Consider the following 25,606-nt stretch of genomic DNA (forward strand, 5'->3'; position numbering starts at 1 on the left):
GGTTGCTGCTGTTGTTGCTGCTGTTGTTGCTGCTGTTGTATGCCCACCAGTCCGCCTTTCCAGGTGCAGCACTCGCAGCAGCCGCATCCGCAGGCAGCAGGGGCACACATCGCATCTCTCCGAGCATCCTTCGTGAGCCAACTATTGCATTTAAAAAGCCTTGACTGCTGTCTTGAAGACAGCCGCAACAGCAGGGGGCAAGAAGGGAGTGGTCTAAAGCCTTGTTGCTGGTGCCGAAGCAAGTCGCAGAAGCGTGGAGAGAAGAAGAAGCAGAAGAAGAAGCAGAAGAAGAAGAAGGCGCCAGAGCAGCAGCAGCAGCAAGCGCCTGAGTGACGCTTGTCTTTTGTGCAGACAGCACAGAGAGCTGCCACGGAACGTAGAGCAAGAAAACACAGCGTCTCAGAGCAGCGTGACGCTTGCTGTGGCTGCCACTGCACTGGATGTCTGCACAGTCGTGAATCGCAGCAGCATACACGAAGGGAACGCCTGAGGCTGATCCTGTTGACAGTTCAGCTGAAGCTCCTAGTGAAGAAGAGGGTGTTGCACCTCCTCCTACGTCTCCGCTTCCTGCAGCTGATCGACCTTGCCAGTAGTCTATCAGCACTGCGGATGTCGTAGGCTGCAGAATCGCAGCTCCTGATGCGACTGTAGATCCAGCTGCTGTATCTGCTGCCGAGTCTGCACCCGCCGATGCCAAAGTCAGTACTTCATGCACCTGGTGTACGGACTGCTGCTGCTGCTGCTGCTGCTTGGCTGCCGGCAGCCAGTTGCCGCAGCCTCCCTTCTGGAGAGGTGCTTGCACGGCAGCACTTTCCGCCGCTGACTCTTCTTCCTGAGAAGCATCCTGGTTGCAGCAGAAGGCTGGAGTGGTCAGAAGCGCAGAAACGGCGACGATCCGAACAAGCGGAGGCAGAGCACTAGCAGCAGCAGCAGCAAGAGCAGCAGCGCTGCCTCCGTTGACACCAATGCGCGGCTGGGGAGCATGCAGGAGCCTCCCTGTACGAACAGGCAGCGGCACCAATGCGCCCACAAGACTCGACACAGGGAGCGCGGCAAGCGGCTTGCTGCTTTCCGATTCTGCAGCTGTCTGTACTTCTGTGGATGCTGGGGAGTCTTCTGCTACCCCTGTTGTGACACCTGAGCTCGAAGAAGGCTGCTGAATTTCCCCTCTGCCAAAGCGACAACCATTGTTGTCTGCAAGAGAAGACGCAGACACTGGTGGCTTCCAGCCTCCCTGCGCCACAGCAGGGAAGTGCTCTGAGAAACGCATCGCTGCTGATTGCACAGACTGCTGCTGTCACTGCCGCTGTTTTGCTGATTCAAGAGGCAAGGGGTGGGAAGGCTTGGGAGGCGTTGCCGTGTTTTATTCGCATGCGCTCGGATATGTGCCTCGTTTGTACGTCAGGGCTAGCAGACAACGTAGGATAAGGCGCAGGAAGAAGAAAAGCAGCAGCTGCAGATGCAGCTGCTGCAGATGCAGCTGCTGCAGATGCAGCTGCTGCAGATGCAGCTGCTGCAGATGCAGCTGCAGCAGCAGCAGATGCTGCTGCTGCTGCTTTAGGGTGTCTACGTTGCGCAGCAGATCTGGAAGGGAGGGGGTACAGCAGGGAATGGGGGGAGATGCTGCCCCATGTGAGGAGACACCTGTTGCTGCTGTCGCTGCAGCAGGAGTAGTGTTGTGCTGTCGCTGCTGTTGCTGCTGTCGCTGCAGCAGGAGTAGTGTTGTGCTGTTGCTGCTGCTTCGGGATGTCAAGCGCGGCAGCACCAGCAACAGCAGCTGCTGCAGCGGATCACCCAGTGCTGCTCGCTTCTCTGGAGGAGCTGCGGGGGCAGAGGGCTGTGTGCGAGGAGGCAGAGCCAGAGGCTTTGCGGCTGCTGAGTCTCATTTCCCGCTCAGCAGTTGGGCGTGTGACACCTGGTGTGTGCTGCAGCGGAGTTCGGAGCAGCTGCAGCTGGCGTGCGTGGGGATTATTCGGCCGTCACTGCTGCTGCTGATGCTGCACGCGAGAGAGGGAGAGAAAGCGAGAGAGAGAGAGCGAGAAAGCGGTGCAGTGTGCCGCGATGGTACATACAGCTGCCACTGCGGTTGCTGCTGCAGCAGGACTCATCCCATGCGCAGATGCAGAAAGAAAAAGTATTACCAGCAGCAGGAGGAGTTTTGACAGGGGGGATGTGCGGGGGAAATGCTTCTTGGTGGCTCGCGGCGTTGTCGGCAGCGGCCTTTTCGCCGTACGGCATATGGGGCTGTTAGTGTTGCGGTTACTTCGCCACTGAGGTGTGGAGGGACAAAAAAATGCTGGAAAAGCTCTAATAATGCCTTTTTGGCGAAGAACAATGTCGCTGCTGCTCTGTCAGACACACCTCAAACGCATGCCGCGATGTTCGCCGTAGGGCAGGAGGCAGAGGGTGTAGTCGGCAAACGTCGCAAGGGTGCCTCCCCCTGAGATGCCTCCGCTAAAGTGTATACTCCAATCAAAAATGACTTAAAGGAGTGCTACGGGAAACAGTTGTCTTAGGAATACCGCTTGGGCTCCATCGTAGAGGGGTCTGAGCAAGAGGCGTTTCTAGGCGAAGCTCAGATCTGCCCCCCTCAGCCTTGGCACTTCGTCGAGCCTTATAAAAATCACACGCTGCATGCACCTCCGAGGCCTCTACTTCTCCTTGAGGCCGTTTGGAGACCACCCCTATGCAACTCGACTGCCCTGCAAGAGACGCGCGCTGTCACTACAGTGCCCTGCTGCGCATGCTTGTTCAGTGTGTGTGTGTGTGTGAAAAAGGCGTCATTCTGCTGCCTCCTTCTTAAGACCTTCTGTGGTGGTGCAACCCCTCTCTTAGGAGCGGCCTGGCCTCGATAATTCAACGACATGCATCCTAAAGTAGGCGAGGTGGCCATGTGGTGGGCTGTATATTGGCGCATCATCTACTCTTGCAGCATAGCGCCTCGCCATTAGATCGATAGAACAAGACGCAAAGCGTTGCTGCGCGCGTGCATTCATGTACATATATATGCAGTGTGTGCAACAACTGCTTCGGAGTATTCAGCGCGTGTAGAGGGTACAGCAACTTCGCGCAAACGATATGTCTCCCCCTCCCTCTGCGGATTATGCCAAACCTTTCAGTGGGGCAGGCAGGGGGGCCTCCACGCCTCGTGTACGTACATCCCTCGTAGCATATCGGAAAAAAGGGAGAGCTAAGCAGCAGAAGGGAGAGAGAGGATGGGGTACTAGGACCGACCAGGGGGTAGGAAAGCCAGCACACCCCAGTCTGCATGCAGAAAAAAAGCCCATCCGGCAGCAAACAACCACCCCAAATGCATGTAGAGAAGATACCGACAGAGGAGACCTCCCCTCAAAGCATATATGCCTATTTAATGGGGAACTACCCACATATATATATCCAATATACGCATATATACATATTTAATAAGGAGATACCTATATATATATATATATATATATCCAATATACGCATATATACATTTATATATTTAACAGGGGAATACCTATATATATATATATCCAATATACACATATATATATGCTTGGATATAAATACATCCCTCCAGAGTATCTGTGTCTGTGCTCCACCACTTCTCTGATGCAGCGCTGTACGGTAGGAGTTGACACATGAGGTTTCTGTAGTTATGTCGTCTTGCTGCGCTCGCTGAATGTAGAGGCTCCCGCACGATGCGTGGAAGCAAGCTTCTGTTCTGGCTTTTCTTCTGGTTACAGCATGCAGCGTAGTCGTACACGCTTTGCCAAGGCTATTCGCCACCTGGCAGCAGAGAGGCGAGCGGCTGTAGCATATTTCTGCTATCAGCGATGGTTTTTAGAAGTCTGAGCAAGCGTTGAGCAGCTTAGCCGCATAGTTGCACTAAGGCAGGCTTTTTAGTGCACTCCAGACTTGTGAGGCATTGGCAGATACAGGGGGGAGGGGCCTCAGAGAGGCGTTTGTTGGTAGGCCTAAAGGCTGCATCTTTCCGCCCATAAAGACATGAGATGCCGATTTTCCCCCGTCCCCTCCCCCACCAAGGAGGTGCTCTGTCAGGAAAAAGCCTTTCCGACGGCGTTAGTAGACGCTTTCGGTCGGTGTGGCTTCCTGCAACAGACTCAGGCAGCAACGGCAGCAGGAGGAGCGCAGCAGCCTCCTGGGAAGATGCATGCAGCAGGCGGTGCGCTCCCTGCAGGCTAGCTAGCTAGCTAGCTAGTTCGCTAGCTCGCTCGGACAGCCAGCAGTGCCAACAGCCCCACCTAGAGCTCGCCGTAGCGGCAGCAAAATCAGCAGAGCTGCCCGCTGTCAAGACAAGGCCACACAAGTTCAGTGGCAGCGAGCAGCAGCCAGAGAAGGCCGGAGAAAAAAAGAGAAGGAGAGGAGGGAGCACGTGAGGTGCAAGCCGGCACGAGAGAAGCACAGTGCGACTGCGCCGGAGTGTAGGTGTCGAGATCTTCCCCTCCTCTCTCCTTTCCGCATGCATCAACTCGAACAAGCTAAAACACATATCGCTCCCTCAAAGCGGCAGCAGCAGAAAGGAGCCTGCCTGTATGGCAGGGGGCACTTAATAATAAACCCAAAAGGTGGAGTACTTTCTCTCTCTCTCTCTCTATATATATATATATATAGATAGATATATATCAATAATTTGTCACATCATGAGAGATGAGACAGCTTGAGAAAACGTTCTAAGGGCGGGGAACCATACACCAGACTCCGTCTACGAAAGTGCCCCCTGCCTACGCGTGAGGGTGGTGGTGGAGGCCAGGGGGGGGGGGTTGCGCCACTCCCACCACTGTCTCTTCTATGAGGATTTTCTCTTTGACAAGAAGGCATCCAGCACACACGGGTAGCCCGTTGGTGTTGCTGCTGCTGCTGTTTTTGTTCGGGGTGGTAGTAGTCGGGGAGGGGGGGGGGAAAAGGGTTGTTATGGGGAGGGTAGGGCTTAGGGGTGTGGCCGTATGTACACTGCGGCTGCTGCTGGACTAGCCGTGAAGAAGAGCTGCTCTGTCTGCTCTGCTGAGGCAGTGCCTCTCTAGAAACAAATACTTCCTTCGGATATTCCGAGGTGGTATACCAACAAGGCTTCGCCTCTTGCTGATGGCAAAGCAAGGTTGGTGGCAAAATCGAATAATACACCCTAAGGCCGTGCTGTTGTCTGGCAGACAACGGCTGCGGCAGATCAGAGAGTCGTCCTAGAGAGCACCTCTCCTCCTGCTCCTGCTGCTGCTCTTGCTGCTCTTGCTGCTGCTCCCGCTCTTGCTCTTGCTGCTCCTGCTGGAGGTACTGTGATTGAACCACCAAAGCAGCCGCGGCTGCTGGTGCGCATGCTGCTGGTATTGCCGTGAAATCCGCTGCTCCTGCGCGTTCCACTGCTGAACGTTTGCTGGTGGCTCTACAGCAGCAAGTCGCAAAAGATGAGGAGGCTGCAGCGGCGGAGCAGGGGGGATAGAGAAGCGGAGGAGGCAGTATTCAATAGCTTCGCCGGGTAGTGCTGTTGCTTAGTGTTGTTGTTATTGCAGCTGTTGCTGAAGCTGCTGTCGCTGCTGCAGTTGCTGCTGCAACATCATCACGAGGAGTACTTGGTGCTGTTGCAGCAGCAGTTGCTGAAGCTGATGTCGCTGCTGCAGTTGCTGCTGCAACATCATCGCGAGGAGTACTTGGTGCTGTGGCTGTTGCAGAAGCTCCCAAAGCAGAAGCGCGGTGTCTCCTCTGGTGTCTTTGCCTCTGTTGTCAAGCCTCAAGAGACTGAGCATAATAGGCACCCAGACATGCGTGGGGTATGAGTGCTTCAATGCCATTTGAGGCCGCTTCTTTTGCTACTAGCGTTGCAGACTCACCGGATGCTGGCTCTTCATCGGATGCTGCCTCTTCATCGGATGGCGCCTCTTTATGGGGTACCTCCTCCACAGATAGCCAGCGATTATCGCAAGAGATCGAGCTGCGAACCGCTGCTGCATGGCAGCTTGTCTTCCTCTTCTTCCGTCTCAACCTGGCTTCGCTGCACCTGGTCTGTCTGTCGCTGCTGCTCTGTTTCAGAGGATTTTACGCCTTCCAATGCGCAAACAGCAAACAGTGGCACTTCTCGAGACTTAAGAAGCTTGCCAACAAGCCGCTGTTGTGGCATGCAATGCCCTTCCGCAGCTTCTGATTTCTGCAGCTGCCTTTCTGCTGCCGTCTGCTCCGTATTATACGAAGCCTCAGAAGACGCTTCCGCGTCTACGATTTCCCTCGCTGACGCTGTTGCAGCAGTTGCCGCAGCTGCAGCAGCACGGGATCTTCTCCTGCAACTCCGCTTTTGCAGCTTGCTCAAAGCAGCAACGCACAAGACGCTGGATCGCAAAGCAGCGCGAACCTGCTCTTTCCGATCGGCAGCGGCAGCAGCAGCGGCTGCTTCTGCCGCTGCTCCTGCTGCCCATTCTCCCTCTCCTTCCTGCTGCAGCAGCTGCTGCACGTCTAGGAGCTGCGCAGCGGCACAGCTGGACAGAAAGACATCCGTAGAACCCAACCTCCAACCCTTCTTAAGCTGCTCCGCAGACGGTTCTGCCGCGCGATCGATGATGGCTCCACATGCGGCTGAACGAGGATCGGAACCACCAACTGAGGCTGCGCTTTCAGAAGCCTCAGCAGATGCCTTTGCAGCGCTGGCAGCAGCAACAAATGCAGCTACTGCAGCAACAGCCGCAGCACAACTGCTCGGCGACAAGTGGCCATGGCGTTCCAGCAGCTGCGCTGCCGCATGCTCCACTGCCTTCCGGTGTATGGACACCCTAAACCACCGCTGCTGCAGCAGCGCGTGCGGCTGCTGCAATCCAAATCTCCTCTGAATCAACTCCTGCTCCGCTACTGCAGCGGGTGAACACACGGCCAAGGAGCACGTGCAGGCAGGCGCAGGAAGGCATTCGATAAGGGCAGATGACGCAGCAGGGAGAGACGACAAAGGATCTAGCAACCAGCTGCTGGTGCTCTTGCAAGAACTGCCAGAAGCAGCTGCTAGCCGTTTCTGCAGCCACGACAGCCTTGGAGGAGCAAGACGCAGCAGCGCCTCACTTGCCGCTTTGCTGCTGCGAGCCACGGCTGCCGCAGAGCCTTTCACGGTGTATGTACAGCTGCCTCGGGCATGCCACAGCCTTATTGACAGATGCGCCTTTTCGTCAGTGTTGCTGTTGGTGCTACTGCCGCTGTAGCTGCGACAAAGCTTCCGCCTTGCGGCTGGCATCAACTGCTGCTGCAAAATAGGCTGCTGCAGTTGCTGCTGCCGGTGCAACTGCTGAAGAAAATTGCGATCTCGGTGCTCTTCTTTGATGAGAGGATACCTTGCAGCATCGCAAAGAAGCTCAAACACATTCATTTCTTTCTTCCTGCTGCTGGTGGTAGTGGCGCTGCTGCTGCTGCTGCTGCTGCTGCTGAACGTCGTGCTGCTGCTGCTGCTGCTGCTGCTGCTGCTGCTGCTTTCTAAGAGCGCTAAGGTTGATGAGGCGGCATCAGCAGCAGACGCCCCCGAGTCGTTCCGCATCAGCAGCGTCTGCTGCAGCTGTTGAAACTGCAGTTCTTGAAGGTCCTCTTCTTCTTGAAGCAGGTAGTATATATTGTTTTGCTGCATGTGTTGCACCGCCTGCTTCTGTGATAGCTGTTGCAGCTGCTGCTGCAGCGCTGCTATTGCCTTCGGCGTGAAGACTCTCTGCGCAGAGCACTGCTGCAGGAGCTGCAGCAGCAGCTGCTGTCGCACGTGCTGCGGGAGCTCTCCCATCAAGAAATTGCCGCAGAGAAGCGTTAGGCAAGAGGAGAAAAAACACGGCTTGTCAGATTCTGGCAAATTGTCGGGTGCGTCGTTATCCTCTGAGATGTTGTCTGGAAAGAAATCCAAGGCTTCTAACAAGACAACAGCTGCTACGGGGTGCTGCGCTGCAGCAGCAGCAGCACCGTCGCGGACGGGAGTTGCTGCCACGAAAATGTCTGCGGAGGAAGGCATCTGCATGCGAAGGCCAAAATTCAGACACGAAGAGCTAAAAAGCGCTTCGAGATGATGATCTTTCTCTGCTCTGTTTGCTGCTGTCGCATCTCCTGTCTGACTCTCGGCAACAGCTACTGATGTACTTGCTGTTTCCGCATCAGCACACGATTCGCAGCAACAGTGCAGCTCTTTGAGCGCATACTCTGCTGCTGCTGAAGGCAGCTGCAGCACTGCGGCGAGAAGGGTGAGCTGGCGTCCACCGATCTCCGCAATCCACGTGACGAGGTGTCTGTACAGCTGAGCAGTTGCAGCTGCTGCCCGGCGAGCTGCAGCCACAGGAGGGAGATCTGAGTCAATGCGGAGGAAGGGGCAAGACGCAAAGACTTCCTCGAAAGTATTCGCTGCTGAACCTATGGCTTCTAAGCAGCAAAAGAAAAAGAAATCTCGTACAACCTGCGGCAGAAACGGCAGAAAGAGGTGATCGAAAGGGGCGAATCCACAGAAAGCAACACACAACAGGCGACAGGAAGAGCAGGGAGCAGCAGCACTTTTGCACAGCTGCCCGATGTTTTGCGCTCGAGAAGCAACACCCTGTGAGCAGCAGCAGCAGTATAGCAGCAGCACTGAAGGCAGTATAGCAGCAACACTGAAGGCAGTATGGCAGCAACACTGAAGGCAGTATAGCAGCAGCACTGAAGGCAGTATAGCAGCAACACTGCAGGCAGTATAGCAGCAACACTGATGGCAGTATAGCAGCAGCACTGAAGGCAGTATAGCAGCAGCACTGAAGGCAGTATGGCAGCAGCACTGCAGGCAGTATAGCAGCAACACTGAAGGCAGTATAGCAGCAACACTGAAGGCAGTATAGCAGCAACACTGAAGGCTGTATAGCAGCAACACTGAAGGCAGTATGGCAGCAACACTGATGGCAGTATAGCAGCAACACTGAAGGCAGTATAGCAGCAACACTGCAGGCAGTATAGCAGCAGCACTGAAGGCAGTATAGCAGCAGCACTGAAGGCAGTATAGCAGCAACACTGAAGGCAGTATGGCAGCAGCACTGAAGGCAGTATAGCAGCAACACTGAAGGCAGTATGGCAGCAGCACTGCAGGCAGTATAGCAGCAACACTGAAGGCAGTATAGCAGCAACACTGAAGGCAGTATAGCAGCAACACTGAAGGCAGTATAGCAGCAACACTGAAGGCAGTATAGCAGCAACACTGAAGGCTGTATAGCAAGAGGTTGAATTTGTGTGCAAGCAGGGTTGAGGGTATGAAAGTCTTTGGAAAGTCTTCCTAGCAGCAGCAGCAGGAAAGACCACCTTACACAGGCAGGAGGTAAATCTTGACGCTTGTTCCTCGGAGAAGAAGAAGACGCAACAAATGAAATGCATGGGAGAACAGCAGCAGCAAGGAGTCTCCTGCCAATTTGCTGCCTCTGTTTATTGCATACACCGAGCACTGCCAGACAACTGCATATCATATTCCATGTGGGGGTCGCTTGCAAACCGTTGGAAGAATTTTCCAGAATGCCACCAGCGATGTCTGGAGCTTCCAGCTGATGCAAGACTGAAGCAACTGCATATGCTGCTTTCGCTGCAGCAGCGACTTCTACTGGCTTCATGGGGGCACTCTCGAGAGTCTCGGGAGCGTTTGCTGCAGCAGCTGCCGCTTCCGCTGCCTCTACTGCTGCTGCATGCGTGCTAGCTGCCAGCAAGGCGTCCTTCACTACCTCAAGTAAAATAAAAGGTGTCATCTGGTCCAGTGCAGGAGGAGAAGCAGCAGGAGAAGGAGCAGGAGAAGGAGCAGGAGAAGCAGCAGGAGAAGGAGCAAGAGAGGGAGCAAGAGAAGGAGCAGGAGAAGCAGCAGGAGAAGGAGCAGGAGCTGTAACGCCTCCGAGATTGTCGAGAGGAGCAGCGGCGGGTATAGCAGTTGCTCGATCGGCAGCAAGGAAGAGAGCTTGCACATATACGCGGCAAGGAACGATGTCTCTTGCTGAGGTAGGAGCGACTTCTTCTCCTCCTCCTGTTGCTGCCGTTTCTGCTGCTGCTTCTGCTCTTCTTCTTCCTCCTCCTCTTTCTGGTGCTTGTGCATCAGTTGCTGCTTTTGGTGCCGCTGGAGTCGTTTTGTGGAAGACGAACTGCGTTAAAATGCAAGCCTGCGAAAAGCAGCTCCTGCTGCTGCCACTGTTGCTATTCCTCTGTGGACGTAATGCAACGGATGTAAGAGAACGCATCAGCAAAATCCAAGCACTGCAGACTCTATCCCTGAGGCTGTTCAAGTTGCTGTTCGCTGCCGCTACGACTAGAGCTTTCCCTGCTGCACTGGCTGCTTCTCCATTGGCTTTGCAAGCCTCGTCTCCTGTTGCAGCTGCGCCTCCTTCCTGCTGCAGCTTGTGGAAGCAGTATCGGAGTGCAGCAAACGCTACAGATGCCTTCAGACTGCCTGAAGGCTCCATAAGCAGCACGGCGTGTGCAGCGGGCAGAAAAGCTCGTTGCTGTGCAGCAGCAGAGGCAGCAGAAAAAGTCGCAGTAGTGAAGAGACAGCCGGTGGGTGTCTCTCCATCTGTTGCTTCGCACAGCCTCGCATCTGTGATGGCTGGGAGGCTGCCGTTTTGTGCGCCCGGCTGTTGCATGCGTTTTTTCTGCTCTTTCTCTTCATTGGGAGACTGCTGCTGCTGCACCTCTCGCTGCTGCTGCTGCAGGGAAGCACCGACCTGTAGGAAAGCAGCGTCCAGCAAGCTGAATATGTGTGGCATTCGCTGGGTGCCTTGCGCTGCTGCGGCTCCTGCTTCTGAACGCTGTCTGTGAGGGGTAAGGTTGCAGCACTCGTTGTTGCTGTTGCTGCTGCTGCCGCTGGGATACGGGGAAGCAGCAAATGCACGCTCTGCCCAGGCAAACTGCACAGGGGGCCGCTGCAGTGTGCAAAGGGGGATTGTATGTACAGCTCGCGTGGCGCTGTCTCTTGTGGAGCTGCTGCCTGGAGGTAGCGCTGCTCTTGCTGCCCTAAGAGGTGTATCTTGATCGCATGAGGGCGCCTTAACGGCGGAGTCAGTAGTTCAGCGCATGGTTGTCAATGGTCAGGAGTGCAGCAGCAGCAGCACGAGCAGGCACGCGCAGCTGGCCGCTCGGCTGCTATAGCCGTACAAACTCGACGAGGCTCGAAAAAGGGGCATGAGAAGCACTCTTAAAAGGCCCCTCCATGGGATCCCCGACTTGCAGTCATGCGAACAGCACCGCCGACTCGGTGTGGCGCTGCTACGACTTGGGTTGTTTTCGCTGCAGTGACGCTGCAAGAGGAGGAGCACAGCCGGCGCGCTGCAGACAAAGGGCTTTCACCGACAAAAAGGCGACAAAAGGCAGAGAAAAGACTAATTACTGCGCGAGGAGGAGCAGCAGCGGTCTGTTACGCAGCGCTCACACCAGCAGCAGCAGCAGCAAGAGAGGTGGTATAGTCCTGGGAGGAGTACCTGGAGCTGAAAATTTGACACCTGTTGACAGCGTAGATATCTAAGACATAAAAGCTGGTGCAGCAGCTCTTCAGCAGCAAGATATGCACGTTCACTTAGCGAAGATCCTGCGGACCGTTGCCGCGGTGTCTGTACACCTGACGGGAGGGCCCCCCGCCAAGGAGGACATGGAGTAGCACAAAGCTGCCACTACTCCCGAATTTTGTGTAATGCAGCATGAAAACGACAACAACGGCGTCAGGAGCAGCGGGAGCAGCAACAACACAAAGAGACCTCCCGCCAGCAGCACGCCAGCAGCATCTGCTGCAGCATCTGCAGCTGCAGCTGCTGCTGCTTCCACGCAGCCTCCAACCAGCACTAAATATAGCCATGCTCCGCGCTGCGGAGGACTGCTGCAGCTCGCGATCTTAAGCAAGGTGGGGACTGGGCAGCATGAAGACACCCTGCATCATCTCCACCAGCATGCAGCAGCAGCACCAGCCGCAGGAACATAATTATGGCCGCACACGCAGCAGTTGCACCACCAGCAGCGGCACCCTGCAGCGCCTCCTATTCGATCCGACCTGTCCCCAGCCATTAATTATTCTTACAGGCGCAGGTGAGCAGAACGCAAACAGCAGACGCTCATACAGGCCCTACCAGTCTGGTTGGGAGAGAGATCTGTCTTCCCTGAAACTCCCCATGGACGCACACACACACACAGACTCGGCAGCTGGAGGAATAAACTCGAGGAGCCGAATTTGCGCGTTTGGACGCGCTGCCTGTACAGCCGCTGCCGCTGCTGGTGCTCCTGGATTCGCGCTGTGTATCCGCAGGTTTAGGGAGCAAAAGCGGCATCCCTTTGTACCGCAAAAACACTCCCCAAAGACACCCGCAAAGACAGCGTTGCACAAAGGTTCAGAAGCATGCAGGGCCGTACACAAAGTCGAGGCGGCAGAGGCTGGAGGAGCCACAGCAGCACCCCCCTCATCCCCACCAGGAGCAGCAGCAGCAGTCCACGGTTTCATCTTTGGGTGTATGGACAGCTTTCTCTGCCGAGATGGCCACTCTCGCGCACGCCATGGCATCTCCTGCGGACTGGTTGGCTGCTTCTGGTGCTGCTGTCTTGCATTTTCTTCAAAGGGCTGTCTTTTTTGTCGTGCAGGTGCAGGAGGCCTTCCTGCACCTGCAGGCTGCGAAGAAGCCTTCTCTTTGTTTGCTGCTTCTGAGGTTGCTGCTGCACCTTTCAATCATGGCGTCTAAAATTAATGCCGCCCTTCTGCTTCTCCTGTGGCTGCCGCTTTTCCAGGCTTTCTCAGTTCTGGTACGAAGCACACCCCCCTGGGGTGTATGGACAGGCCTTCCCCTCTCTCTCGCATTTCATCATCTCTCTGATGCTCCTTCTGCAGCCGCAGCGGCTGGTGCTGCTGACACAGAATGTGGATAACTTGGAGCGCTATGCGCTGCTGCTGCTGCTTTCCTTGACTGCGGCCCCACAATCGGAGCTTCGCGTTGTCGTCTCTCCGCAGCAGCAGCAGCAGAAAGAACTCTCGGAGGATGCACGAAAGGCTGTCTGTCTCGACGGTTGTACAGATCTGCTAAGCACCGATATGCAGGCACCATTGACCGCAACTGCTGCAGAGGGCGCCGTTGGGGAGCTCCCGTCATTCCCACTAAACTCCTCGTTCTTTGCGTTGCCTTCCTCTCTCCCGTTGTATGAGCTTCACGGCAACGCCTTCTTCTTCAGGTGTATGGGGACGTCGCAACAGAAAGAGCAGCAGCAGGAAGAGCAACAGCAGTCCGAGGCTGCTGCTGCTGCTGTCGCATGCCGTTTTGCATGCGACGCTGCACTCCATCATTCGCAGGTTCTGTGGATTTCTTCGGCAGAAGGCGTAGGGGCAGCGTCTCCGTTCGCGCATGCAGCACAGCATGCGACAGCGGAAATCGCAGCATCACGAGGAGCCGTAGCGGCACGGTTGCATGTACGGCCTGTATGTCCAGCCTGCGGCAGCGATTGTCTGCCGCTGTGTCTGTTGTTTGATGAACGCCTCTTCTCTCCGCACAAGGCTTTCGCGCCTGAGGCTTTCACGAGGGTGCTGCTGCTTGCTGCCGTTGGTGCTGTCGTCTCTGGTCACTGCGGTGCTGCTGCTGCTGCTGCTGCCGCTGCTGCTGCTGCTGCCACTGAACTCTTCGATCCAAACCGTCTCCTGCTGCAGCACGTAGATGCAGAGCATGGGGGAGTTAACGCCTGCGTGGCTTCTGAGGAGCACCTGCTGCACGGCGTGCTGCGGCAGTCCAGTGCTGCTGCTGCTGCTGAGGCGCTGCCCTTCCGAGATGTGCCTGTGCCTGCCCCCCCAATAAGGCAAGAGGGGACGCTGCGTATCGCGGCAATTAGCTCGTCATGCTCTGTTCCCGCCAGCACTGCCGACGGCTGTCGAGCCGCTGTCGCGCTGCCGCTCACGTGCAGCGGAGGCTGCAGATGTGTCTGCTCTGCATGCCGGTCTGTGCGTCGCTGGGTGCCTCCCTACCGCCACGCAGCAGACACCAGAGAGTCTGTTGACGCTAGTGCTTCACATGCGACACGAGAAGCCTTCTCGACGAGTAGGGGGGAGGCTGCAGCCGGCAAGCCTGTCAAGAGCGAGGCACATAGAAGCAAAAGTTGCCCCCACAGTTGCAACGAAAGCTCCGCCACGAGCGCGCGATGGGCTCCTGGTGCTCCTCCGGCCGCTCTGCTCTTAGGCACGTCGCTCACAACCAGCAGCAGCGACTGGTTGCTTTTGTTGTTGCAACATTTCAGGGGGGAGGCGCTGGCGGTAAATAATGGAGAGGGTCCTCTTGACCTCTGTTTTGATTTCACCGCAGCGCAGCAGGAAACTTTGACTGAGGCCAGCAAAGCCATCGTAACGGCTGCCCTGCTTGTGCAGCAGGAGCAAAGTGAGGAGCAGAGCGGGGAAAAAGAGCAGCAGCAACGGCATTTGCATCGGCTAAAGCCGGAGCTCCTTGAGGCGACCAGTCAGGCAAGCGCCTGCCGCGAAGACACCTGGGGGGGCCGTCGTGGGAGCTTGCATGGCAGCGCTACATCACCAAGATCAGCAGCTGCAGCGAAGTTGCGCGAGGCACTCTCTTCCTTAGGACCTCAATTCGAGTATGGCGGAGCAGCTGCACCAGGGCAAGTTGCAGTTACATGCCGCAGCAGGCGAGTGGTGCGCATCCGAGAGGATCTAGAGGCCTTTCTGAGAAGGCTGTGCCCCTTAGACCTCTTGAGCTGGCTAGAGCGACACTACGATAGATTAAAGGAGGCTCACAGAAAAGCCGTCGCTGCAGCAGCACGCGGTTTGAAGGCAGCACAAGCAGCAGCAACAGCGAGGGGCCTAAAGTGACGTCTCAAGGCTGCGCGTTGGCTGTATTCCGCTGTCGCGCAGCCGGTGTCAGCCAGTGCCCCTAAACAGCCCTCTAAATTTGGGCACTACAATGCGCGTCTGGTAGAATGTGCAGTCTTGCTAACTAAAGGACTCGTCTCTTTCTGCTAACAGATGCTCAGTGTTGTGCCGCTTTTCCCCAGAAGTATACGCGGCCGCACATGAGCAGCAGCAACAGGTGTTTCCCTAGCAGCAGTGCTGCTCCTCAAAGATAGGCACTCATCGAGAAGGCCCCTAGTCATGCAGTTGCTTCTGCCAAGCAGTCGCTAGCCGCTTCCGTGGAGTGCCAATCAAGCAGCGAAGGCTGCTGTGATCGTTGTTGTTCCCGATTGACTAGTACAAGGAGAGTTTGGTAACGACTGTGAGTCTGATCTGCTGGTCTAGAGACGCAGATATAGCGAGACCAATCTTCTGGGGGTGCCAGTCCCACGCCACTACTGGCTGGGTGCTGACCTCTGCGTCATTCAGAATCTGCTGAGAGCCAACAACCCCTCGCATCAGTCCTGTCTGAGGATCGGCAATGCTCCGTTGATCTGGGTACGAATATAGGAGAATAGAAACCTGGGAAGCCAGCAGCAGCAACAACGAAACAAGCAGCTTCGTCTAGTGTCGTTGAGGGAAAACAGTGGAAGCCCATGAGGTATAAATCGATGCTTAGAAGCACGTGGGTAGTGGTGGAAGTGCTTCGCAGAAAGGCACCGATGGCCTCGTAGAGAGGCAGCAGCCACAAATAAAAGCCGTCGAGCGAACACAATTGGAAAAATTGCCACCCCATTGCAGAGGACCACAGCAAAACTGCAGGCTCACAGTTCCGCCCCCCGTGCAAGTCGCCGCGATCTCTCGATTCTGTGGTAGCGGGTAAACACCCCAGACGGTTCCTGCGCAAACGGAGATTGACGAACACAGCAAAACGCAACAAGAGGCACACGGGTGTCTTCTGACCTTCGTTAAGCCTTTGCACTCATTTTTTCCAGCACCATCATCCCCAAAACACCCCTGAATTGCGTTTGGGCTGGTGCGCATGTCTTTCTGAAGCCAACGACCCCTAGCAAGGTGCTGAGTAGGCATGCCTTCCGACAGAGTCTGCACGCTGGCAGTCCATTCACACCAACCCTTAGGACTAATCCCAAACCTCTGTGGCGTGCAGCTAGGGCATGTCTGCGTGTCGGCAACAAAAACTTATTCGTTAGCGCTGCTGTACAGGTGCGCTTCCCATGCCTTTTAACGTTGCCACTACGATCGCTCCGAATTATGTGTTTGGCGCGCATCTTGGCACCAGTGGGCATGAGTCACCCGAAGACAGTTTCTGTTCCTGAAAGGCGAATCCTTCCTCAGGGTGCTGAGTTCTGAGATCTGCAGTAAAAAGGCGACCCTCAAGAGCTGCGACAAGCAGTTTATTCAGCTTTATATCCCGCCTGTCCATTGCCAGTCCGCAGACACCGTAATCCAGATTTCGCTCCGAGATCAGCTTCATCGCCCTCACGTCAAACAGCTTGACGTCACCATTGTCATATCCACATCCTATGACCCCCTCAGGACCCCCTGTACACCCTCCCCAGCAAACTGCCCAGCACTCTGCTGCTTCTTCGCCTTCCACTGACTCAAGAGAGACCACCTGAAGGGCATCAAGATAAGCGGCCGATGAGCCGGGCATGTGCTGGTTGCTTGATCGTGATTTTCTGATCTCTCTCTCTCTCGTGCCATCTCCCCTCTCATTTCCTTCCACCTGCCCGTGTGTTTGAAGTGCGACGACATTCTAGGCTTCTAGCAGCGTGTGCTTTTCAGACAGGGCGTCAATGTGCCTCTTTGTAGGCTTTCCCTTCCCGCCTCTGTCTAACCCCGTTCACTGCTCTGTATCCCCATGTGGCCTCTGGCATGTGTCTGACATCGCATGCATGTCGCATGCGAGCGCTCTTACGGGCTGCTTCATGCGCAAATCCCAGACCTTCACGGTTCCCTCTCTTCCTCCCGTAACGGCCAGAGGGCTACTTGGATGGGCAGCGACTGCATTGACGACGGAATCATGCAGCTTTTGCCGCCAGATCGCGCGATTGACAGACTCACAGTCCCAAGCGTGAAGACTTCCGTCGAAATGCCCTTAGAAGACACCCGTAAGGGGGACACATAGAAAGCGACGCGCGAAATAGTAGCAACGACCACTGCGCATGGAACTGCGGGCAAGACCCCACAATTTGCTGTCGCACTGGCTGGCAGTGTACTGACTCAGGGAAGGCGCGGTGCTGGGAAGAGTGGTGGGGAGGCAGCTGCAGCTGCCGCTGAGGATCATTGTGAGGCAACTGCTGCCGCGGCAAGAAATCACCCTGCCGGTATATGAGTGGCACTGGATGGGCTTCAGCGGAGTAGGAGAGGCAGTGGCAGAAGGCTAAGGTTGAGCAGCAAGAAAGCCAAGCCATCCACTAGCTTTTTGTGTGTAGAGCGGTTGTTTAAACACATGCAGACGTTGAGCCTCAGTAGTGCGTGGTGAAGCATCTTTCCGGTCGACTAATGTGCTAGAGGAGCTGCTAATGCAACTTCTGACTTTGCTAGCATGTTGCGCCGCCAAATGCAAAGCGCCTCGTGTAGCCTCTCCCTGCCACACCCCTTACCAGAAAGCACAAAGTTTCCTCCTGCTGGGCTATGAGCCACAGCCATGCACTTAATGCCCGTCTCCGTCGACTTGTTCTCCTGTTTCTTGAGCTGCCCCTCGTTGAGTCTGTATGCCTCGAGCTCTCCTGTTCGCTTGGGGGCCTCTCCTCCAGCAAAGCAGCAGATACTTTGAGGTATCCAGCATGCCGCATGCGGCGTGTATGTAACCGAGGCAGAGGAGTGATTTATTATCTGAGGCGCGTCTTTTGTATCCATTGGGAAGCAAAAAAGGCCTTTCTTGGTGCCCTTTGGCTCTTGTGAAGTCACTTCGCCTCTCTCTTGTACCCTGTCTGCCCTCCTCTGCCTTCTCTGCCTTCCCTGGTTCAGCCTCAAGGCGGTGTGTACTTTTAGCCTGTTTGTCTCGCTCCGTGCTTCGTTGGAATGTCAAGCCCCCAAGCCCAGTGGCACTCTTCTAGGACGGAAGCTAGTGCGCTACGGGTGGACGCCGCATGCGGTGGAAGCACTATAGACTACGGAAAAGCTTTATTTTGATTTGCAGTGCAGCGGGGGAGGAAGCCAGGGTTGTTTTAAACCAGCCCATGCCTGCGTGGTGGTCTTTATGTGCCTTTGCGCGTCCCCTGTTTTTCGCGACGTGGCTGCATTAAAGGCCGCTGCCCTTCTACTTTGTGCTGCGTGCGTTACTGCTGCTAGGGTTTCTGGTGCAACGATGCTTACACGCAATGTCTGTAGCAGCACTTGTGTAGCGTGGACAAGGAGCCCATTCCTGAGACGCCAGCAACCCCAGAAGCACCACTCGCCTCGGCTGTATCCCACAGGCCACCCAAGCTCAGAAGGTTTTAATTCTCGAATAAACAAGTGGCATAAGCGAAGCTGCGGGTTGGTGAGGATGGCGCGCCGTGGCATGCCCCTACAACACTGTGGTTGCCACAGCAGTCCAGTGGTGGGACGGACCCCCTCCTATGCATGGCGTGGCGTCTCTGAACGTCAAAAGCTCTGTTCCCCGTCGTAATTTTGCACGTATTCTTCGTTGTTTCTGAGAAAGTTAATTTTAAAAGGCATAGACAATTAAGATTGCCATTATGTCGTGGTGTCATGCGTGGCTGCGTAGCTTGTACCAGCAGAGCCTTCGTGAGTGACCCCCGCCGATGGGCTCGAAGGGGCCTCAGTCCGAAACAGCAATGGCAACATGCGCTCCAGCAGCAGCAGCTAAAGGAAATATATTCTGCTTTTGCATGCAGGAAATGTGCTGCTAAGCTAAATTTTGTTTGATTCTGCTCTCGGAGAAGCAGAGAGCAAGCGTTTCTGGCCGCAGTGCAACAACGCCCAGCTGGCTTGTGGAGCCTTCTTCCTACTGTACCTTGTAGATCATCGAAGAATCGATCTCTCATTTGGAGTGGTCATCCCAGTAGTCCAATCCTTTGAAATGGGTTCTATTTCTATCGTTTGCCCCGTGTACTTTGCGGCATGTCTCAGCGTCTTATCGGGAGAGGCCTGGTCAAGAGGATGAATGCCATGCTCTGACTGTCGTGTCGTGTCTCCTCCGCGACCTCATCTTCCTTCTCGCCGAAGCGCCTCCTGAAAAGGCCTTTTGTGGAAGCCATGATGGATGACAACGCGCAGCCGTGTGGGAATGCGCTTTTTTGTTGCTGTTGTAGGTGTGTAAATTCGATACGTTTTTCCTGGCAGCGGCGACGGTATGCGTGGCGCATAGGCTTCTTCTACAAGCTCTGGATCATCACCGTTTGCATTGGTCTGTGCTTGACCTTTGTGCTTATGACTTTGATCAACAACTTGTCCTTCTTCTCGAACTACCGATGCGGCGCGACTGCGGTGTCTCTCCTGGGAGTGAACTTTTCAGCGATGATGGGCATTGTGGGCTCCATCGGACTTACAGCTCTGCTATTGCTGAGACTTCTTGGGCTTTTTGGGCGGTACTCCATTGCAGAGTTCATGTCACTGGGGAAGTGGGTGAGCCGTCTAGGCTGCATCATTAAGTGGGGACCTTGGTTATTTGCCGTCCTAGCTCTGGCTCTCGTCTGCTTCAATTTCGTCAATCTCGCGTGGATCCTGGCGAATCCACACAACTGGTGCAGCAGGCGCTGGACGCCTACAGCCACCGTCGCAGTAGAAAACTGCCGTCTCTGGTATCGCGGTCAGGCATACTGCTTGGACGCTGGTGAGCTGCTGAATAAGCCGCCTCTGCAGTAGCTGCAGCAGCGGGAACTCCTTGGAAGTTTTTGCGAGAAGGAAGGAGATGCTTTTTCCGTGCGCACTGCGTTAGCCTGAAGGCGCCATGTTCAGTAGGGGATGTCTGTTGGGGGGTGCCTCACGGAGGGAGACCTTGTTAGGGCCCTGCGTGAAATGCTGGCCTCGTGCAAGGCTTTCACGTGCGGGAGAGGTCTGCAGTTGAGAGACTTGGAGCCTCGTAAAGCGTGTGCAGCACGTTGGTGCAGACGGCAGGTGTGCATGTGTGCGTGTGTGTGGGCTGTGTTGTGTGCGGTGTTGCTGCTTGGCTGTGCAGCTGAACGCGAAACGATCACAGACGCAACGGTCCTGAAAAGCTGCAACGACGGCGAAATGCTGTTAGACAGCGGATTTTTCTCCTTTATTCCCAAAACGGATGACGATAGCTGCAGTTTCTCGGTGAGCGCGGTGTGCAAAGCCTTCAAAGACGTGTTGGCTGGCACAGCCGTCGATTGGGGGGCTGCTGCGCTCAGCGGCTGCCAGGGACCGGTGTATAACGCTGTTCCCGAAGACTATCAGCACTCAGCCAACGAGCATAGCGACCTTTACAGGTACCTTTTAGTCTACGTTCAGGCCTGGACGTGGTCAACGTGTGCACTCGCCCTGCTCTTCGCGTATATGAAGTTCAGCACGAAATTTGACTCCGTGTTTTACCAGGCCGAAGGGAGCCGCAGCTACTTGCTACTGAACCTTTTAGCGTATCTTACTCCCTTCTCCAGCTGAGCACGCTCGCAGCGCTGCTCGCTGCGGCAGAAGGACCGAAAGCCTTGGCAGTGGAATCGACAGAGGACGCAGCTGCTGCTCTCGAAGACTGCCTGTCTTGCCGAGCAGCGTCGGCGGGTAAGGAGGAGCTGCGCCTTGCTCGCTTGCGTGGCACACGTGTACCGAGAGGTGCAGCCGTGTCTCCCACCACTGCACGCGTTTTACCGTTTGGATTAAAGCGGCCCAAGTCGAATTGGCATACAGGGATCGAGGCAGGGGTTGCAAACATCCTACTGGAAGGAGATGCAGGCGCAACGCATCCTCTTTTTTGCCTGTGGAAGTTGGTATCAGTGTCTCCCTGAAGCAAAGCGGAGCTGTTGGCTGCACCTGCAGCGTCTTCCACAGTAACTACTGCACCACCTCTCCGATTTTTTCCACAAGAAGAGCCCTCTAGCGGCCGCACACACACCTGCCAGCCCCTCCCCCCTTGCCTTTCTGATGCGTATTCTCGGCACTCCACAACTGGTGTTTCTTCCGCGGCAGCTCCACAGAGCATGCAAGGCCAAGTGTGCCTGATCCCCCAATAAGGCAGAGAGGCTCTACAGTGGTGCTGCAGCAGCGAGGGGTGGCATTTTAGCAGCAGAACCCCGGCGGGGGGAGTGAGCAATCATGCCTGTCTACTGCAGGATTGCGCTTCCCCCTTTTCTTCCCATCTTCCTTGAGAAGTTGAGTTTCTGCACACCTCAGAAATGCTGGAGAGCGGGAGGCAGTAATCGGCCTTGGGAGGCCTTTTACCGCACTCGCAGCCTCGTGATTTTTGTCCTACTTACTGTCGACACGTAGAGAGTAAGTAAGAGTGCCGTGACACTGCCTTCCGCATTCTCTGCCCGTATCGCTCGATTTGTTTGGCTACATGGTGTCAGTCTACTGACAGAATGCAGTATCCGCGGCAACGCATCTTCCGCTTAGCGCCTTCGCACAGGGAGTTGTGGGGTCGGCTGGTGCAAGGGAGGGGTTGGACATGATCTACCGCAAGCGTTTTTCTAGGAGGTGAGGGGTGTCAGAACTGCCGGAGAGCTGAGAGGCTGAGAACTCGCGTGGGAAGGGGAAAGGAAGGCTTGAAGGCGGCAAACATTGCTGCGCCTCTTCACGGACGGCATGCAACCCCACTCGCCAACTTTAACATGTCGCTTCGAGCCGTGAGCCGTTTGACTTACATCCATCTACGTAGCTCACTTAAGAAACTGCAAGGCACCTCGCGACTACATTGGAGGGAGCTGATAACAGCCACGCCTCCGACTTTTCTCGAATTACATGCAGAATGAAATATGCACATCTACTGCTGGTGGAACTGCCGCAGCTGCCCAACACCGTAGATGAAGAAGACATGACAATCGATACAGCACCCAGTGCTCCTCTCTCTTAAGGACTGCACTGGAAAAGCATTCCAACTATGAGAGGCGCAGAGAGACACACTACCTGCGGTGTTCTCTAAGGCGTTGGGCGACGCTACAGAGAGGGTCGATCACAACGCATTTCATCGTCGTCTGAGATTTCTTCCGCCTGCCGCTGCTGATCAATACTCCCGCCGAGCAGCATCATGGCAGCTCGGCTCTGCTGCTGCTGTTGCTGCAAGCGCTGCTGAAGCAGCTGCCGCTCTTCCTCCGGCCGCTGCTGCTGCTGTTGCACGGTGAGGAAGCTCATGCTGCTGCTGACTGCGAGGCGTGTTGATCCTCCAGCCATAGTATATGCACCTGAAGACACTGCGCTCACCGCTGAGGTAGATGTGCTGCTGGAAGGCTGATGCTGCAGCTGCTGCTGCTTTTGCTGCTGCTCGACAGTACTTGCCGCTGCTGCATCCTCAGGGGTGTCGGGCGCTTTCTTGCCCTCGTCGAAAGACACTTCCTCCAGCAGCCGTATTTGCAGCGGCTGGAGCTGCTGTTGCTGCATCTGTCGTGATGGTGATGTCAGGGAGACAGCAAACTGGGGAGAAGCGATGTCGACGCAGGGTGCCTCTTGAACCTCGCTCTGATGAGAAGGGTGCTGCTTCTCTTGCTGCTGCAGGAGCTGTTGCCGCAGCTTCGCAGGCCACATATCGCTGCAAGCGAAGGATGCATGCGCTGCTGCTGCAACTGCACAGGCAAGCACCTCGTCTACGGGAGCTTGCAGCATCAACCCTCTTCGCTTTTGCAGCAGCATGCGCAGCGGGCCGTTTTTGCTATCCCCCGCGGCGCAACTGCGCATGCTGCTGCTGTCGCTGCTGTTGCTGCTACTGCTACTGCTGCTGTAGCGACTACTGCAGGAGCTGCTGCCGCTGCCGCTGCTGCTGCTGCTGCTGCTGCTCTCCGAGGTGTATTTACAGCTGCACCACCCCGGAGAGCGTCTTCGAAGGCGGCTATCTGCAGCAAAAACACGTCAATCCGTAGCTTTCAAGAGACACTATTGCCTGCTGCAGGCAATAGCCGATACCAGCTCGCGAAATTTCCATGAACGGCTAGTGGAAGTCAAGTGCTCTACCTTCAGGACTGCTTAGCGCAGACACACGAATGCTTCTGGCTACTGAGTGGGCGAACTCCAGAGGCAGAAGAAGACAGTAGCAGCTCACTTAGGGGTGTAAGCGAAGACTCCACGAGTCTGCTGCCGCTGCTCTCAGGCCTGCAGTGCTGTAGTGCAGCAGGAAGCCTTTGGAGTCTTCTGCTGCCGCTTTTGCTGCTGCTGCTTTTGCTGTCTTCTGACGTTTCGTGAAGAGCGCCTTCTGAGACACGGCCGAGAGTTCTCCGTGGATTGGCAGTCTCTCCTGACGCTGCGCTTCCAGCTTCTGCTGAAGCAGCTGCAGGAGGGTGAGAGGCGACATCAGACAACCACGGAGACGCTGCCGCAGAGGCATGCAGACCTTGCTGTATTGACAGCCTCTTCGAGAGGCATCTGCGGCGATGCAGACTGAGCACAGACTGCAGAAGCTGCAACGCAAAAATATCGCAGACAGGGGCCTCATCAGCAGCCGAAAGAAGGGAGTCATGGTCGGTGCATTTCTGCGGCTAAGCCTCTTTTACTACGATCCGCTGCTGCATCGAGAAGGAGGGGAGTCTGCAGCAAAGAGGGGGAGTTGGCGGCACTTCCCGCAGGGGCAGAAGCTGCATGAAGGGTGTGTGCATGCATGCATGCATGCATGCATGCACAAAAGCAACAACACGGAGTGTATGTACGTACAGCTTGAGCGAGACAGGGTTGCACGAGGCCTGTTTGGTGCTGCTGCTGCTCCTGCTGCAGACAGACGGCGCGCAGCCAGCGACCACTGCTAAGCGTCAGGAAACAGCACCCCGTTCTAATGAAGACGGCAGCTCCAAATTTGGTGACAGAATGGCGCTGCTGCTGCAGTCGCTTGGCGTTGCTGCGCATGTGCTGTATGAGCAGGATGAGCAGAAGTTGCAGGCTGCTTGCAGCTGCTTCGGGGAGGAGGCGCTGCTCTTGCTGGCGCTGCCTCCGACTGGGGTGATGTCGCGTGGCTGTCTTCTGAGCCACGCAGCAGCAGCAGCTGCTGCTGCTGCTCCTGTTGCTGCTGCTGCTGCTCCTGTTGCTAGTTCTGCGACCACATCGAGCGGGAGGAGCAAAACAGGCAGCCGATTTTGAGGTGGAGTGGATTCCGCATGCCAAATTATTCTTGTGGCTGCAGCTCATGCAGCGGAGACAGAGACAGTAGGCCTCTGCTGCAGCAGCTTCCGATGACGTGTGGGGTGGTGCTGCCGATGCTGCAGTTGCAGAAGGGTACTGCGGCTTGTGTCGATTCTCCAGCTGCTTCTTCTGCAAGTGCTGCTGCTGCTGCTGCTCCTCTTGTTGTTGCTGTTGTTGCTGCTGCTGATCGGCGAAGGTTGTCTGCGATCCAAGCAGAAGGGGGAAAAGGCCTTCTGGATCTTGCAGAAGCAACCAGCATGAAGTCTTCAGCAGCTGCACGCGGAGAAGGGGATCCTTTGCTTGGCGATGGCGCAAGAGCAGCAGGAGCAGCAGCTCCTGCAGGTGAGCGGCCGAGAGCCGCTGTCTGTACACTCCGACCAGCAGTTCCCACAGATCGGCTGCGCGGCAGGCAATGGTGGCAGATACGTCGCAGCGAGATTGAAGGCTGCCAGCCGTATACATGAGCAAGCTGTACAGCGGCGTCCGCTGCTGCTGCTGCAGCTGCTGCAGCGCTTCTGGCTGCTGCTGCTGCTGCTGCAGCTGAACGTCGGCGATCTCAGGAACGCAGCAAACGGCAAGACCAAGGCAGGAGATGCCTTCCTGGAGCAGCGCCTCATCGTCGCTGCGCAGCAAGGCTGACAGCAGGAGCTGCACAACTTCGGCGAACGTGCTGCTGCGTGCAAGAAAGGTCTGCGTATCATCGTTCGCTCCAACGGCCAAACCTCCAGCACGCGCCTTCGCCGCTGCTGCCGTCGCGACACTTGGCTCCTGCTGCAGCTCTTCCATCTCCGACTTAGCCCATGCATGCGACGATCCCTTCCACGCGTGGGATTCTTGCTGCTGCAAATAAGCAGCGAGGAGACAGCTCGCGAGTGCCTCGACGCAGGTGCAGACTTCGTACGGCGATGTGACGGGGATAGGACCTTCTGCTGCTGCTGCAGGCAGATCTCTCGGTGCCTGCATTGGCGAAGCGCGCGTCTCTCCGGCTGTAGCAGCTGAAGAAGAAGGAAGCGCAGCAGCTCGTCTTCGCTGCAGAGCAGCATCGCGCTTCCTGTCAGCTGCTGCACACCGCTGCAGCCGCTGAGCTAGCGGAGGTAGCAGTGCGCGAAAGAGCTGGACGCTGCGTTCATCGCAAGGCAGCATGCAGCATGCATTCCGCAAAAAATTTCCAGACAGACAAGCTTCCCCTCTACTCCTCCCGCAGTACAGCACCGTTCGCGGGGGAGGGAGGGATGCGACAGAGGCAGCAAGGCAGGATTGCTGCCGGAAAAGCGGACTGTAGATCGGCAGGCAACGGAGACGCGGAACCGAGAGAGAAAATGAGGCAACGCGTCTGCAGCAGTCTTAAGTGTGAGCAGAGAAAGAGGCTTGCATACTCGTTTCTCTGACACGTCAAGGCAAGAACGCGTATGAGATCTTGAACTCTCTGATTCGTTGGAGGACTGCGAACTGCAACTCTCAACAACACCTGAAGCAGCTCCTGTAAGCCGCCCTCTGCACAAAGACGCTGCAACACTGCAGCAGGCACCACAAGCAACACGCGCTGCGCTAACTGCAGCAGCAACATGA

The 25,606-nt window shown here is 55.9% G+C and overlaps 4 protein-coding genes across 4 annotated transcripts; 1 reads left to right on the top strand and 3 right to left on the bottom strand.

Annotated features, from left to right (window-relative positions):
• Window positions 1-40: 40 nt before the first annotated feature.
• Window positions 41-1,270, bottom strand: LOC34624567 (the record flags this gene model as incomplete). The annotated part of the gene is made up of 2 exons (XM_026335415.1): window positions 190-1,270; window positions 41-141 (listed from the first exon to the last, which is right to left on the bottom strand). Coding segments are annotated over exons 1-2 (1,182 nt in total), but the record flags the coding sequence as incomplete, so codon positions are not given.
• Window positions 1,271-5,724: 4,454 nt separating this feature from the next.
• LOC113146846 lies at window positions 5,725-11,148 on the bottom strand. The gene is made up of 6 exons (XM_026335416.1): window positions 11,096-11,148; window positions 10,050-10,749; window positions 9,273-9,701; window positions 7,444-8,398; window positions 5,989-7,344; window positions 5,725-5,861 (listed from the first exon to the last, which is right to left on the bottom strand). Exons 1-6 carry the CDS (start codon window positions 11,146-11,148, stop codon window positions 5,725-5,727), a joined length of 3,630 nt encoding a protein of 1,209 aa, XP_026191201.1.
• Window positions 11,149-11,168: 20 nt separating this feature from the next.
• On the top strand, window positions 11,169-25,606 carry LOC113146847. The gene is made up of 7 exons (XM_026335417.1): window positions 11,169-11,345; window positions 11,919-12,012; window positions 12,230-12,494; window positions 12,703-13,659; window positions 13,789-14,726; window positions 24,515-24,601; window positions 25,452-25,606. The coding sequence occupies exons 1-7, from the start codon at window positions 11,169-11,171 to the stop codon at window positions 25,604-25,606; spliced, it is 2,673 nt and encodes an 890-aa protein (XP_026191202.1).
• LOC34624151 (WD repeat-containing protein 92) lies at window positions 15,146-17,674 on the bottom strand. Its single transcript, XM_026335412.1, has 5 exons — window positions 17,419-17,674; window positions 16,731-16,909; window positions 16,106-16,427; window positions 15,620-15,690; window positions 15,146-15,373 (listed from the first exon to the last, which is right to left on the bottom strand). The coding sequence occupies exons 1-5, from the start codon at window positions 17,672-17,674 to the stop codon at window positions 15,146-15,148; spliced, it is 1,056 nt and encodes a 351-aa protein (XP_026191197.1).

Source organism: Cyclospora cayetanensis, unplaced genomic scaffold (genome assembly GCF_002999335.1).
Source record: "Cyclospora cayetanensis isolate NF1_C8 unplaced genomic scaffold, CcayRef3 CcayRef3_contig_69, whole genome shotgun sequence".
Lineage (NCBI taxonomy): Eukaryota > Apicomplexa > Conoidasida > Eucoccidiorida > Eimeriidae > Cyclospora > Cyclospora cayetanensis.

What these genes read in the sequence shown, in the direction of transcription:
- LOC34624151 (XM_026335412.1), bottom strand. Translation starts at nt 17,674, where the DNA reads ATGGATACAAAAGACGCGCCTCAGATAATAAATCACTCCTCTGCCTCG. An exon ending in AGGAAACTTTGTGCTTTCTG is followed by an intron (nt 16,910 to 17,418) that starts GTAAGGGGTGTG and finishes GTGTCTTCTAAG; the next exon opens with GGCATTTCGACGGAAGTCTT. An exon ending in GGAACAGAAACTGTCTTCGG is followed by an intron (nt 15,691 to 16,105) that starts GTGACTCATGCC and finishes CCGTTTGCGCAG; the next exon opens with GAACCGTCTGGGGTGTTTAC.
- LOC113146846 (XM_026335416.1), bottom strand. Translation starts at nt 11,148, where the DNA reads ATGGAGGGGCCTTTTAAGAGTGCTTCTCATGCCCCTTTTTCGAGCCTC. An exon ending in CCTTTTTCGAGCCTCGTCGA is followed by an intron (nt 10,750 to 11,095) that starts GTTTGTACGGCT and finishes TACCCCTCACAG; the next exon opens with ACAGCGTTCAGAAGCAGGAG. An exon ending in AAGATTTACCTCCTGCCTGT is followed by an intron (nt 8,399 to 9,272) that starts GTAAGGTGGTCT and finishes TTTCTGCCGCAG; the next exon opens with GTTGTACGAGATTTCTTTTT.
- LOC113146847 (XM_026335417.1), top strand. Translation starts at nt 11,169, where the DNA reads ATGCGAACAGCACCGCCGACTCGGTGTGGCGCTGCTACGACTTGGGTT. An exon ending in CGCGAGGAGGAGCAGCAGCG is followed by an intron (nt 11,346 to 11,918) that starts GTCTGTTACGCA and finishes AATTATGGCCGC; the next exon opens with ACACGCAGCAGTTGCACCAC. An exon ending in ATGGCATCTCCTGCGGACTG is followed by an intron (nt 12,495 to 12,702) that starts GTTGGCTGCTTC and finishes CCGCTTTTCCAG; the next exon opens with GCTTTCTCAGTTCTGGTACG.